Genomic DNA, 13,263 nt, shown 5'->3' with positions numbered 1-13,263 from the left:
GGCATGTAGAAACAGTTCCTGTTTTCCTGTCATACTGTGTTTTAACAAAAGCTTATTAGCTTGTATTTTTAGTAATTATTTCAGTAAACCTTCCAGTTTCTGAAATAAAACCTACTAATCTGTGATTCCTAAGACTGCTGCTCTTCCTTAAATGTATTTTTTTTAACTTGCAGTGTTTGATAAGAAACCAGGTATTGATGGACATGAAAATGGAGACCTGAGGAATTCAGTTGAAGCTCCGTTAGAAGACGCTGCACCCAAATTAAGCCGTTCTGCTGAGTCTTTATCCTAAAAAAAAAAGAAAAAAAAAACACACAACTGGACAGATCCCATCTTTGGGAACAATTGATAATCAGTAGTGACTGTTCCAAGTTGCATATACAAGTGTAGGTTGTAAAAGGAAGATTAAAAGTCAAAGGGACCTGTATTACTGTTGCCTGGATAAAAGGCAGTTACCTCAGGGCTTCATTGTGAGCAATTCTAAATGTGGAAAACTGTCTTTTGCGTGACACACAATAGTTACTTAACACACGGCATGTTAAATGAATTTCCTTTTAATAATAAGTACCAAAGCATGGGATTTCTAAAAATGATAACCTCAATACCTTCAACTTTTAATCTCATTGATGTCCCCGAGGAAGGAGAATAAGATGTGGCCATCTTCATTTGAAACTGTTTTAAAGGGAGAACAACGTTCAGTCTGTTGTGAAACAAGCTTTGACTCGAGAAGGTGGGGGGGTGGGAATTGTACTGTTGCATACCTGAGTTTTCCACTTTGGATTTTTGAGCTGTAACTTCAAAAACAAACAAACAAAATCGTTTTCTGAGAATAGCAAAAAAACAGATTTTACTTGAGCAAAGACCATCAAAACCATAATTGGACAGTGGAGTACTTGTTAATCGTGATCCTTCAGCCCATGATAATTTTATGGGTGAGATTTTTGGTATTATTGTTTTAATTAATTCACTGCCAAATGAAACTTGCTCTAAAAGTATTTAGACAGAGTATTACAGGGTTTTACAAGCAAAATTTGCTTAAAAAGCACTCACAGTTGTGTGCCCTTTGGCATTTTTTTCCCAAGCATCATCAATTTAGCATACGTTCTTGAATGGATGTGGTTTCTGCCCATGTGGAGTTGTCTGAGTTGGTCATTATTAGCTTGAATTTAGGAAATGCTCAGTGTTTTTAATAAGTACTGGACATACTCATTTCACATTAAAATCTTTAAAGAAGTGAAAGTAAAGTGCACAGTGCTTTATAGGAAGTACGATCATACAGTGTCTGGCCCTATCTGTTAATTTTGGCAGTTGTATTAACCTGTAATTGTCTTATTGTTGAAACAAAACATTATTCCTTTTGTAAGAGCAGTGTATCTCAAAATAGCTTTTAATTGGTGTACATCTAAAGGTTTGTGGCATGGTTGCAGATGGGAATGTCGAGCATGGCTTCTTGACCAGTTTCTTATACTCCTGTATATCTGTAGATATACAAGAGCTGAACTTGGAGATCTTTAAGTGCAACACTCTCCATATGCAAACTTTTGCATTGCGATAACACTTATTGTTTCAGCCTGCAAAGGCAGCTTTCCTGTTAACTGCTCTTCAGGCTGTTGAACTGTAATGTGAAAAGAGTTTGCACTTTGAGAGTGGAGCTTATGTGAGAAGGCATCTTTGCAAGTGTTAGTGTGTAGGGTAGACATATATAGGAAAAAAACTCAAAGGCCTTTAGAGTAATATCAATTAATTTTACATTCAAAATTGTGATGTAGAACACAGTTACTTGTTTCTCCTAGGAGCACTATATATATGTTTATAGAAAAAACATAAAAATGTATATACTTTATTCGAAGATTTTGCTATTTATAAATCCCCTAACTTTGCTATTTACAGGATCGTTTTGTGTGCGTCTATGCATGAGTTCCATTCACTCAGTGGAATTACATTATTTGGTTCATTTTTTGTAACAGTCCTTATCATATGGCATATTGTTAAAGGCTTTAAGAATAGTCAAAGTTGTACAGTTTTCAGCACACAGAAACTAGTATTGAAAAATAAATCCCTGTAAAGAAGAAACAGGTCCCCAGACATGTTTCTTTCTTTGAAGCTTCAGAAATTTTAGGACACGTTGGCTACATATTAGCAGATAAATCCACTGCCATAACTCTGAATCCAGGTTTCTGTTTTTCCCACAGTTAGTAGGTGCACTAAGTAAGTGCATCCCACAGTAAGTAGAGTGAACTCTGAAACGGTCTGTGGCCTGGGACGTTCTGTGTCCTCTGTGGTAGAGAGGATACTTCAAAGCCAGGTAGTGATCTTGTCTTTGAAGATCATAGCTGTATGAAATTTTGATGCGGTTGTAGGAAACGAGGCTGGTCCAGCTAGTCTGATAACTTAAAAAATAATTTGCCTGTACAGTTTCCATGTATCTGAGGGAAAGATTACATTTTTTATTTATTTGTTCTCACTTCCTGGCATGCCTCATTTTCTACTTAGTCTTTTGATCTGTTTCAGCCTGAAGTGGGAGAATGTTTCTGGAGTTACTTTCTTGACATTCCTTGTCCACCTGTTTCTTATGATGCTATGCGCTTTTCTTTATCGTCTGGAAGTTGCTGGATCCTTTCTCTGTTACCTTGTCTATTTTTGACCCGTATATGAGATCAACAGAAGGAACAATTGCTGAGGAAAATGACTAGGAGTAGACAAATCAGGTAGCAGTAAATTATCACAGTACTTCCTTCCCTGCAGTTTTTATAATCTTTGTTTAGAAAGCCCTGAATGGGAAGACTTTGCTCAGACACTACAGCATGGCTGTACTCCACACTTCCTACCAGCAGATTTAACATACTGATTTACTGTAGTCATGCTGAGATGCTTTGAGATTAATATTTAAACTGAGAAAAGTTTTGCAAGTTGAGATTTCCAGATTCAATGGACAAATGTGTATTTCCCCCTTTGTCAGAAACTGGAAGACTGCTGATTCCCAGAGGTTGAATGAATTAGACTCGGAAGAATTTCCGAGGCAAGTCAGTATTCAGACTTCATTTTTATTTTTTAAAGTGTAAAACAGTTTACTGGTGTGTGTGTGTATATATATTTTTACTTCAAAAATAAAATAATATTCTAAAGAGACCGGTGCAATTTTTTAGTAGATAATTCCTTGCCTATTAAAAAAAAAAAAAACACTTCATTGAGACAATTGTATTTTAAGCTAAAGGTAGACAGTGCTTGTCGGCATCTGGGACCAATGTTAATTAAGAGCATGCAAGTTAAGGAAAGTGCTTAATGGCAATAAATTTAATTCTGATCAAAGATCATATGTAGTATTTCTTTGTAAAAGTGTATTTGTGACAATGAAGGTGGTTTGTATCCATCTCAATATATGTTAATCAACAGTTATATTAAATGAAATACAAGTATTGTATGTGTCCAGACATCCATACAAGATTACTCTCATTCCTTTAGGAGGTATAACGTTTCGCAACAAATGTATTATATCCGGCTAAGCTGAATATATTTTTATTAGCCTGTAAATATTATTCTGCGTTTCAGTGACTTCTGTACCGAATTCGGAATATTTCATTTTCTTCTGTTTTTATATATAAAACATAGATACCTAACCCTGTGTGTGATCTTTCTGTTACGCACGTAATCCACACGCAGGCAAAAAGTTGACAAATGAGGAAAAAAAAACTGCATAATGTGAAGTTGACACTAATCTGGTCTTGGCCAGCAATGGTTAATAATAAATTACATTTTAAGAGTGAGAGTTACAGGACGTGTCTCAAGAACCTTTTACTTGAGAAGCATTTCCTGCTGAATGCTTTTCAGTAAAAGAAAAAAATGCAAAATTTGCAGTGTTACTCTGGCTGTGTAATAATACCATAAATATTCTGTAGCCTGTGGCTAAAAGCTACAAAGTCCGAAACCTGTCAAAGGATTAAGTCATTTGGGTAAAATTGTGGAAACTGCCTTTTTTTTTTTTTCATTTTAGTTTGCTCTGCATTAGGAGTAATAGGCATATTCTGTGTGTGGGTTGTTTGTTTCTTTTTTTACTGAAGTTACAAAACATTTGTTCTTAGTCCTGATATTAAAATCTTTTTGCTCAGATTAAGAAGTCTGGTTTGTGTTAAGATTTTTATTTTTTTTTTTAATAATCTCTCACCTATACTTAGTGGTCTTCCTGCCTTAAAGAAGCAAGTTCATCCAGAGCTGGAGACCAAACAGAGAGCTCAAATAACAGATAATGGTATGGTAGTTGCGGTGAGAGTGTAATTATGGCAGTACTTACAGATGTATTGAGAATGTGTAAATAGAGAGACCATAGGGGTAGGAACCATCTCAGTAGACAAGTCTGAGTCATCTTGGATGAAACGATGGGTAATGCACAATTGGTGAGAACTAGAACTGTAATACTTTGTTTTTTAACCTCTAATTTTTAAAGGGTTTAGGTATGGGTGGCAAGTAGATGTAAGGAACAGGGAAAGGAGAGAAAACTTAATGTTGCTGAGGTGTAATAAAGCAAGAAGAGGATTAGAGGTCACTATGAATGAAGATGGAAACAGATGGAAAGAGAAGTAAAGATATTTTTATGCCAGCTGGGGTGAAGGAAGACTGTTCAGAAATGTTTTGGTGACTGAGTGCCCAGCTGAATGACCTGGCTGCTGCCTGGGACTGCAGTGAACAGGTCCTCTGCGTTATTCTCTTTTTCAGAGATCCATACGTGACAGAAGAGGAACGCATCATGACTCAAGATATGAGTATAAATTGACTTTTTGCTGGCTAGAACCTCAGCCCAATGACTTGAAAATAAAATTACCTAAATTATTTCAAACGTGCCTTTTGTTCAGGCTGTGTCTTTTCCAGTATGATGTGTTTTCCAGTTCTTTTGAAACTGGATGTGTCGTGGTTCGAGTGGAATCCAGGCACTAAGGGGCAAACTTTTTACTGTCTTTGAAGGAAAAATGCTCAACTTTTTTTTTCTTTGTTCTGATCAAGGCAGTTTTTCCTTCATATGCTGAAGAGTAGCCTTGCCTTATTTGCTTGTGTACTGCTGGTGAAGTAATTTAATGTCTGCTCCTGATGCCCCCACTTACGCTGCACTGGTTATAAACAGGGCTTTGAGGCCAAATGGATAAGTAAGGCTAAGCAATATTTTTCAAGAGTTTTCCCTTCTTAATAGAAAGCTTAAGTCACCTGGGTAAATTTTTCACACACTACTTTTGTTACAAGCATCTAACTCAATCGGCTGTTGAAACTATCTGGTGTCTATTTGTCAGCCTTCTGCTGAGGCATGTTTTTGCACAGCTGTGCCCAAGAAGCTCGAACTCTCTGCAGCAGGTTTTTGCTTTTAACTTTCCACTGAAGATTGTGATCATGTTTCCCTCAAACAGTTTTTGGCACTTCGTATTTCTTTGTTTCCTTTCTGAAATGTAAAAGCATTGCTCTTAATCTTTGCAGGCAGCAAGCTGTGAACTACAGCCTGATCCATCTCCCTAGCATTTCCCTTCACCAGTTGTGTAGCCATCAGCTCTCTGCTGACTGGTTTTCCATGGCTCAGACTTGAGCAGGAGGGTGTAAAAACAAGCAAAGCTAAACTACAGACATTCACAGACATGTGATTACCCATAAGAAAATGCCAGAAATCAGGGAGGCTCGGGAGACACCTGGTAATTTTTCAGTTAAGTCTTCACATTGTTAACAAAACTCCTCTTGATTAAATCTCAAATTTCCAATCAAGTATCTCAGTACTTGAAAGAATAACACTTCTGTAAAATGGAATAGAGCAGAATGACAATTTAATGATATTTGGTATTGTCCAAGTGTTTATCATCGTTTTATTTGGGGAACGAAAGGATTAATGTTCAGGCTGCTGATCCAGAGTAGATAATTATCCTGTTCACTGGGCTTACACTTCTGGAAATGTTTGCTCTGAATGCTTTTCCTTCCAACAAGAAATGGGATGTCCCAGTTCAATCCCTCTTGGAACAACCCGTGGGGAGTGTGCTGCTGTTGGCCTTCCATTTGCTAATGGCAGGTGATTTTCTTTCTGTGTTCTGGGTTTCATGCCAGGTTTTTCCTGGTTTAGCCTTGTGGTCAAAGGAGGTGCCTGTCTCCTGCAGTTTCTGATTTTGTGTGGGTCTGTTTCCAGGCTGGGTGAAAAAGGTGACATCTCTGGAGTGAATAAGTATGGACACAGAGGAGTTGCATCTTACACTGCAGCATGTCTGCTGTGACAGCCTCGCTGGAACAGGTTGCCCAGCGAGGCTGTGGAGTCTCCCTCCTCGGAGACCTTCAACAGCCACCTGGACGTGGTCCTGGGCATCCTGCTCTAGGTGGCCCTGCTTGTGCTGGGGCTTGGGCCAGACGGGCTCCAGAAGTCCCTGCCAACTTAAACCACTCTGTGATCTCCTGGGGAATGTTTCTGAGGAGTCTTTAGGCTGTGAAGCTGTATGTGGTGAATTTGTTTAGTTCTTAAGTGGTGTCTTTCATCAGAACAGGATGTGCTCGTTTTGTTCTACTGACACAAGGAGTAAGTACTAAGATGACTTGTGAGATGTTACACATCAGGCTCCTCATTAGATTTTATATGCCCATTGTATTGGTTGGTTGTCTCTTTTTCATTTTGGTGATCTTGGTAGCTTCAACTCCTGGTTAAGCTTTAGATGCTGGTTGCAAGTGTGCAAGCTGTTGTGTTCTCTGTTTTGACGCTTGTTTTGCAGTGCTGCTGTGGGTTGCCCGTACTGATCCTGTTGTGAGAGCAGAGCCTTTGGGCTACCTCTGCGAAGGCATCACCAATTCCCCCCAGTGTTTCATTTATATTCTTCACGGTTGTGTCTATCCCTTTATGAAAGGTTTCCTGGTGGGAGTTATGGCTTAAACACTTCAATGCACCTCAGCTGCTGGGCATTGGCAACTTTGGGTTTGAAGCTGGTGACTGGACTTTTTATAGAAGGGTTTTTTTATAGAAGGTTTTTGTATAGTTGCCAAATGAGTGTTACTGAAGAGTTTCCTATTGATTTGATCTTTCTTTTTGCCTATTTTGTTAGCACCTGACCTGTCAAACTCACAATGGAAGTGAGGTGTCATAAGAAAACTCAGGGAGCTAGCAGAAATTTTTCAAATTCATTGTGCTCTTAAGGTGATTAATCTGGATTCAGGTAACCCGTTGCTAACTTTGAAACTGATTTTATTTTAAAATGAAAGTCACAAACACCTGGAATAGAATAATTCAGTTGAAGGGGACCTACAAAGATTAAGTCCCACCTGCTAGACCACTTCAGGGCTAACCAAAAGTTACAGCATGCTATTGAGGGCATTGTCCAAATGCCTCTTGAACACTGACAGGCACGGGGCATCAAACACCTCTCCAGGAAGCCTGTTCCAGTGTTTGCCCACACTCACAGTAAAGAAATTTTCCTTAATGTCCTGTCTGAACCTCCCATTGCACAGCTTTGTGCCATTTCTATATTGGCAAGACTGTTAAGTCTTACAGTAACTTAAAGTAGTTGTCTTGAGTGCTCTAATTAAATATGAAAGTGCAGTTTGGGCTACCTCAGTTTTATGCTGTTGTCAAAATCAAAACTTGTCTATTACTTGGTAATTCTAATTTGTGACCAGAATCCTACCCATTTTTAGTGCTAAGTATTTGCACTTTTATTTAGAACCAGAAGGGGGCAGCAGCTTCCTTCAAATCTTCAGCATTCACGAGACTGGGAGAAACATTATTTCTTCAAACTTCAAAATTGTATTTATTTATTTATTTGTTTGTTTTGTAATTGTTGTTCTTTATACTATTTCTAGTAACGTTTACTCTTAAAAGAGCAAACATCCAGTGTAGCTAGCATCCTGTTGCAAGCGCTTTTCAGGCGACACAACTTACAGTAACCATTGTTCTCTACATCTGTGCAGTATACATACAAGCAAACTTGAATACACACACACACACACACACACACAAAATTATAATTTCATATAGCTCTGGATTCATGATTTGTTAAAGACTGCTTAAATATCTCCACCTACTACTTTAAAAATGAGTGCTTTCTTACAAGCACACATACAAGCAGTGAAAGTTTTGTTCCGTGTTTGTGGGTGGATTAAATATCTCCAAAAGAAGAGGCCAAGAGCATTGATAAAACACAAAATGACTTATTGGGTCGGTCTGTAGACTCTCCTGCCTGCACTTTGCCAGTGCCTTTCAATTATGGTGTGCAACCAGCCTCATCACATTCCTGGCACCTTTGCTGGGACAGAGGCTGCCCATCACGTCCAAACGTGTTGAGATTTGGCAATGAGGAGAAGCAAAAAAAGGGAGAAGAACATTACATTTTGCTCTTGTCTAGTTTCAGACTGAAGGTTGTTTTTTTGTTTGTTTGTTTTGGTCAGGAAAAGAGAGATCTGTCCACACTGACCCACCCATCATGTTTTCTCTACCACTATTGCTTTCCAGTGACTGCCAAATGGTAGACCAGTTCCCAAACATGTCTGTCATTAACCAGGTGATCAGTGAACTTATCAGCCAAATGTTCTTTTGCATAAAATATTTATGTCCTTGATGCTGGTCCTTAGATAGTGAAGTGACTGTACTATAATCAGGGGGGATAAAGTGTGACTTAATCTGTTGGAAAGTTAACTATGAACTACGGACTCTAAAGGGGTATCTTTATGATGCCATATCCCAGGCATGTGTAAGATAATAGAAAAGTTATGGCAGCATTGTTACCAAAATTATCGGCGGCTTTGTGTTGCAAGTGTCAAAAAGGATGTGTCCTGTCTTTTGTGACACAGTTCTGTATGCACTTAGGTACATACGGAAGAGAAAGTAAGAGCTGTCCACAACCTTTTTACATCCACATATGACTCTGATGTTCCCATGTTACAGGCCTACTTTATCCAGGTCGCCAGATTCAAATTTTATAAAACTGTCTGTCAGAGCAGATGGTGTCACTTAAGGATAAAAAGCTTAGCCATAGATGTGAAGAAAAGCCGCCTCTTCAAGTAAGGTCTGCTAGCACGTCTTAGGCTTTATCACCTATGTCTTCTCTCCTTGCATGACAGAGAGCTTTTAACAGGTTTGTGATTGGTGTTCTCAAAGACCTTTACGTTTTTGGGTGGGTTTGATTAGTTGATACAGCTCTGGACAAGCAGCAGCATATCCATCTGTCTCAGTTTGTCCATCTGTGGAATGGGTTTCCTGGGCCACAGAAGCTTAGACGTGCAAAATACATTTGGGAAGGCTGAAGGTTCTCGTATGTGCCCAAGGCATCAAATTGTTCAGACCAATGGCTTGGTAGTGGCTAATGTAACTTGCTGTCTTTCTACAGCCTTCTTTTATGGCCAGTGTCACCATCTTCTCTGCTGTCTGTCACTCCTCATGTAGCTCTTTGGGAGACTTCTGATAAGCTCCCTGTAGTGCGTCAGGCTTCGGCCACTGCTGGATGTTTCTGTATTGTTTGTGTTAAATTGTTGCTAGTATTTCTTTGATGGCTAGAACTTTGGCATTATTTCTTGTCTACCTACTAGAGAAAAAGCGTATTTTTTTATGGTCTATTATTGTCTGTTAATATCTGATCCAACTGAGAGAACTTTGCAGTCTGAGTAACTTGTTATTTTGCAGATTTTCTCACTTCTTTTGCTAGCTCAGACTCACAATAGGAGTCTGATATATGATGGATATTCAGAGTTATTGTTCATCTTCAGGTGGGCAGATAATGCAGATCTTTAAGGGAGCTTTTCCAATCAGGTCTGTTAAAAAGTGTGTATCTACCCAAAATTATGGATTCCTGAGGTCAGTTCTGGATAGTGGTCAGGACATGGGAGCCTTAATTACAGTAGTGTGTCACCTACGTGGGTTTATATTTTTGGTTATGCTGAAAAATGATGTTGTGCTGTAACTTAATCAAGTTGTCTCCTTCCTGAATTTCTCTTTCGGATACCTCTGTCTGAATAAAAGTAAGTGGGTTGATAATCTCTTGTCACGTGGACTCTTGGTAGCGGTGTTGCTAGTGGCTAAATAAATAATGAATCCAACTCAGCCCGAGACAACAGCTTACTGAATAACCTCTGCATACAGTAAATGGAGAATGTTTTTCAGGACTTACTTTTTCAGGACTTAATGTGATGCCAAGCCTAAACAAATATGGTGAAATTTGAATGAAAATCCTCCAAATTCTCATGTCCAGACTACACAATGAGATAACACAGAAAGGCAGATGTTAGGCGTCCTCCTTATCGTTTACAACACGAGTTTTCCCCAACTAAGGATGTCTCTCCTCTTGTCTTTATCTAGTTTAGAAACACTTTGATCCCTTCTTGTATGCCCTTTGTAGCTGGTAGGACTGTACCAAGGGGCTTCAAAAAAAAAAAAAAAAAAAAGGAAGCTATCAGGAATGGTTTCTATTTTGAGTTTCAAAGTTATCGTGCAGTAATGGCACCTTCCCTTTAAATTAGCATGCTCCTTGAAACTTATTCAGTCTTCAGTAATTCATAGGCATTGCCACTGCTCCTTTATAGTGTTGTTTGTCTTGTTAACACCACGCAGCTATGGCAGGGTATTTTTTGGTATAGGTGTCAGGTTCAACAGTACTGACGAGGTTCAAATGAAAAGATAAATTCTGCTCATTTACCCCATACTATACTATTGCAGAAGGGATTGGAGGTCAGTACAGGCTTACATCATCACTGACATTGGAAAGAAGAGAGCAGAATGGACTTACTATTATGGAAAATACAGAAAAAAGGAATGCAGCAACATGACCTTGTCATTCCTACAGTCCAGACTGATTGCAGGCTAAAGGGAACTGTTTGGACCCACACTCACTGACCAAACCTAACCTGGTTTGGAGAGAGGATTAATGGAAGAACACTGATGGATTTTTACATGGTTTTCAGTAGATGCTTGACCCTGCAGGACTTCTGTGAGACCTCTGGCTCATTTCTTAGAGGTCACAAACCTCTTGTTCAGAGGTAATTGCTTTTTGTTACTCACCCCCGCTGAAATGAATTTGAGCTGCATGGAGAGAAAGTACTGGCTTTGACAAAAACAACCTAGCACAAACAAACAAACAAAAAAACCCGTCTGGCTTTAGCAAAAGCCAGGACACAGACAAATAATTACATTTTGTTTAATGTTTATTAAGTACCTCGGTGTTGACTTTTTATGCACAGTTTTGAAGGTGTTGCTGCAACGCAACACTACTGTTTTAAGGTCAAAAGGTATTAGTGTAACTTAGTGCAAATAGTGTAATTTGTTATGGCAATTGCACTTTGCTGTGGTTTTTAGGTTCTTCAGAGGTACTGGGTGAGTGAGGTCTCATGCTGAATGGCAGCAGGAGTCACCACCTGTGTTACACAGACACAAAATGGAGGCTGTCTGTGGGCGGGTCACAACAGCGATGGCCTGGGGGCTCCCTTATCACCTCTCCAGAGGCAAGGGCTCTGCCACGTACTGACACTGGGCACCTGGCTGCTCTGCACTGCAGGTTAGATAGATCATATGAGCATTGTAAGGCCTCTGCTGCCTTCTCCATGTGCTGCGTGGCCACAGGCCCATTTTCCTCCCATGCAGTAGAGAAGCGTCCCGCAGCAGCTCAGCTGGCAGTGTCCCAAACGCCTGGCAATGACAGGGTGGCACTGGGGAGGGCACAGCAATCTGTGCCATACATCTGCACGGGAGAGAAGACTCCAGCACCACAGAAAAAAAAACAAATCGTACCTGGCAATGAGGGTGACACACCAAGCACTTAATCAGTCAGGTAGCTCCTGTCATGGGGCCTACAGCCTGACATTCCCGTCCTGTGCAGGGAAAGTTTGTGCCACAGACTGGCCACCACAGATATCTGCACAGAGTGGGGAGCTGCCGAATGATGGTCAATAATGGGGATAATCTGAAGAAAGTCTGTATTAAAATTCAGTCTTCCTGGGGTTTAGCCAGGCCAGTACTGCAGACAAGCTGTGGGATTCACAACCTGCTTGTAATGGCTGGGATCCAACCTCGTGGTTTTTGTTTTTTAAGAACGAAGCAGGGATCCCTCCCTTACGAGCACACAGCTGTGAGGGCTAGTGCTGGGGTCACCACAGTTAGTTCAGTGGTCGCAATGCTCCTGAGATGCGGGCATGTAGGCTACATACACATTTGTGTATTTGTTGTGGTGTTTGGAGAATTTTTATTGATTTATTTGTTTCTTTGGGGGTGGTGGTGGTGGGTCTTTTTTAATTCAAGTCACCATCTTTTGCACTGTCTTACCTCAGGAATCTTTCTTCAGTTCCTTCAGTTAGAGACAAGCAGTGACAATGTGTGACCCTGTTCATAGCACAGCCAGAGGCTTGCTATCAACGGCGACTGGAACAGGTAGACCCTTAGGGCTGTGACCAGTTAATATTTAACCTTCTTGTGAACTCTGGCATGGTTTTACTGTTCCAGCCTACTGGCAGCACCTGCTCAGGAAAGGAGTTTGGTACTGAATCACTGCTGAAAGTCTTCGTTAACCAGATGGTCAGTCTCATAAAGAGGCTAGACTCTGCTCTGCCACAATCTCTAGCGACTTTGGAGGGAGACCCAGTGCAAATGCAGCCCTTCCTACTGTGTTAATGTTTTGAAACAGGGCTTGTTCTAACCTTCGTTGTGGAAGGAAGATTTTTAATTATGTGGCGTTTGCTAAGTCTGACTGTGTTATACCTGCAGCTGGTTTTGGCTGTGAAAACAGGCTGAGGCGGACAAGCCGGAGGAGCCATTCTGAGGCGGAGCATGAGGACGAGCCACCACTGCTGGGAGATTCGGGCAGTGCCTTTCCTTCCTACACCAGGGTTTAGTATCTCCACCACCATCAGAATGGAGAGACTACACAGGTAGGAAATTATGTGCATATCTGCTGCTAGGGTCACCAAAAACTGTTTCCCAGGCTGAGGGGGAGAATGACAGTATGACACTTGTAGCATGCCGCAGATGCAGAACACATGTAGCAGAGGCATGCCAAAAGGTTATTATAATACAAGCCATGGCATCGATTGCCTGCTGCTGATGCACTGCTGATGCACTGCTGCATTATGTTGATGCCTCATTAGGTGGGGAATAGCTCCAATTACTGAGCTCTGCTTGTTTGTGAAGTGACAAGTCAGGCTAATTAGCTGTGTGGGTGGAGTATTGGTTACAGGCTCACTGTGGGGGGGGCATCCTCATCCTCTCCTGTTATGTGCTTCCAGCAGCAGGGTTGGGCGCAGAAGTTTGTTCGTGGGCGCTTCTTCTCTAGAGATTATGGACAGAGA

At 40.5% G+C, this 13,263-nt stretch overlaps 1 protein-coding gene across 1 annotated transcript in view; it reads left to right on the top strand.

Moving 5' to 3' along the window:
- Window positions 1–3,617, top strand: part of GOPC (golgi associated PDZ and coiled-coil motif containing) — a 28,761-nt gene extending 25,144 nt beyond the window's left edge. Inside the window, exon 8 of the mRNA XM_035538634.2 lies at window positions 174–3,617. Coding sequence (XP_035394527.1) covers window positions 174–292 — 119 coding nt within the window. The 3' untranslated portion in view covers window positions 293–3,617. The remainder of the gene's footprint in view (window positions 1–173) is intronic.
- Window positions 3,618–13,263: the final 9,646 nt, after the last annotated feature.

Source organism: Cygnus atratus, chromosome 3 (assembly GCF_013377495.2).
Source record: "Cygnus atratus isolate AKBS03 ecotype Queensland, Australia chromosome 3, CAtr_DNAZoo_HiC_assembly, whole genome shotgun sequence".
In the NCBI taxonomy this organism is placed as follows: Eukaryota; Metazoa; Chordata; class Aves; order Anseriformes; family Anatidae; genus Cygnus; species Cygnus atratus.
Note: the sequence above shows the minus strand (reverse complement) of the source record. Positions and strands in the feature narration are given on the sequence as shown.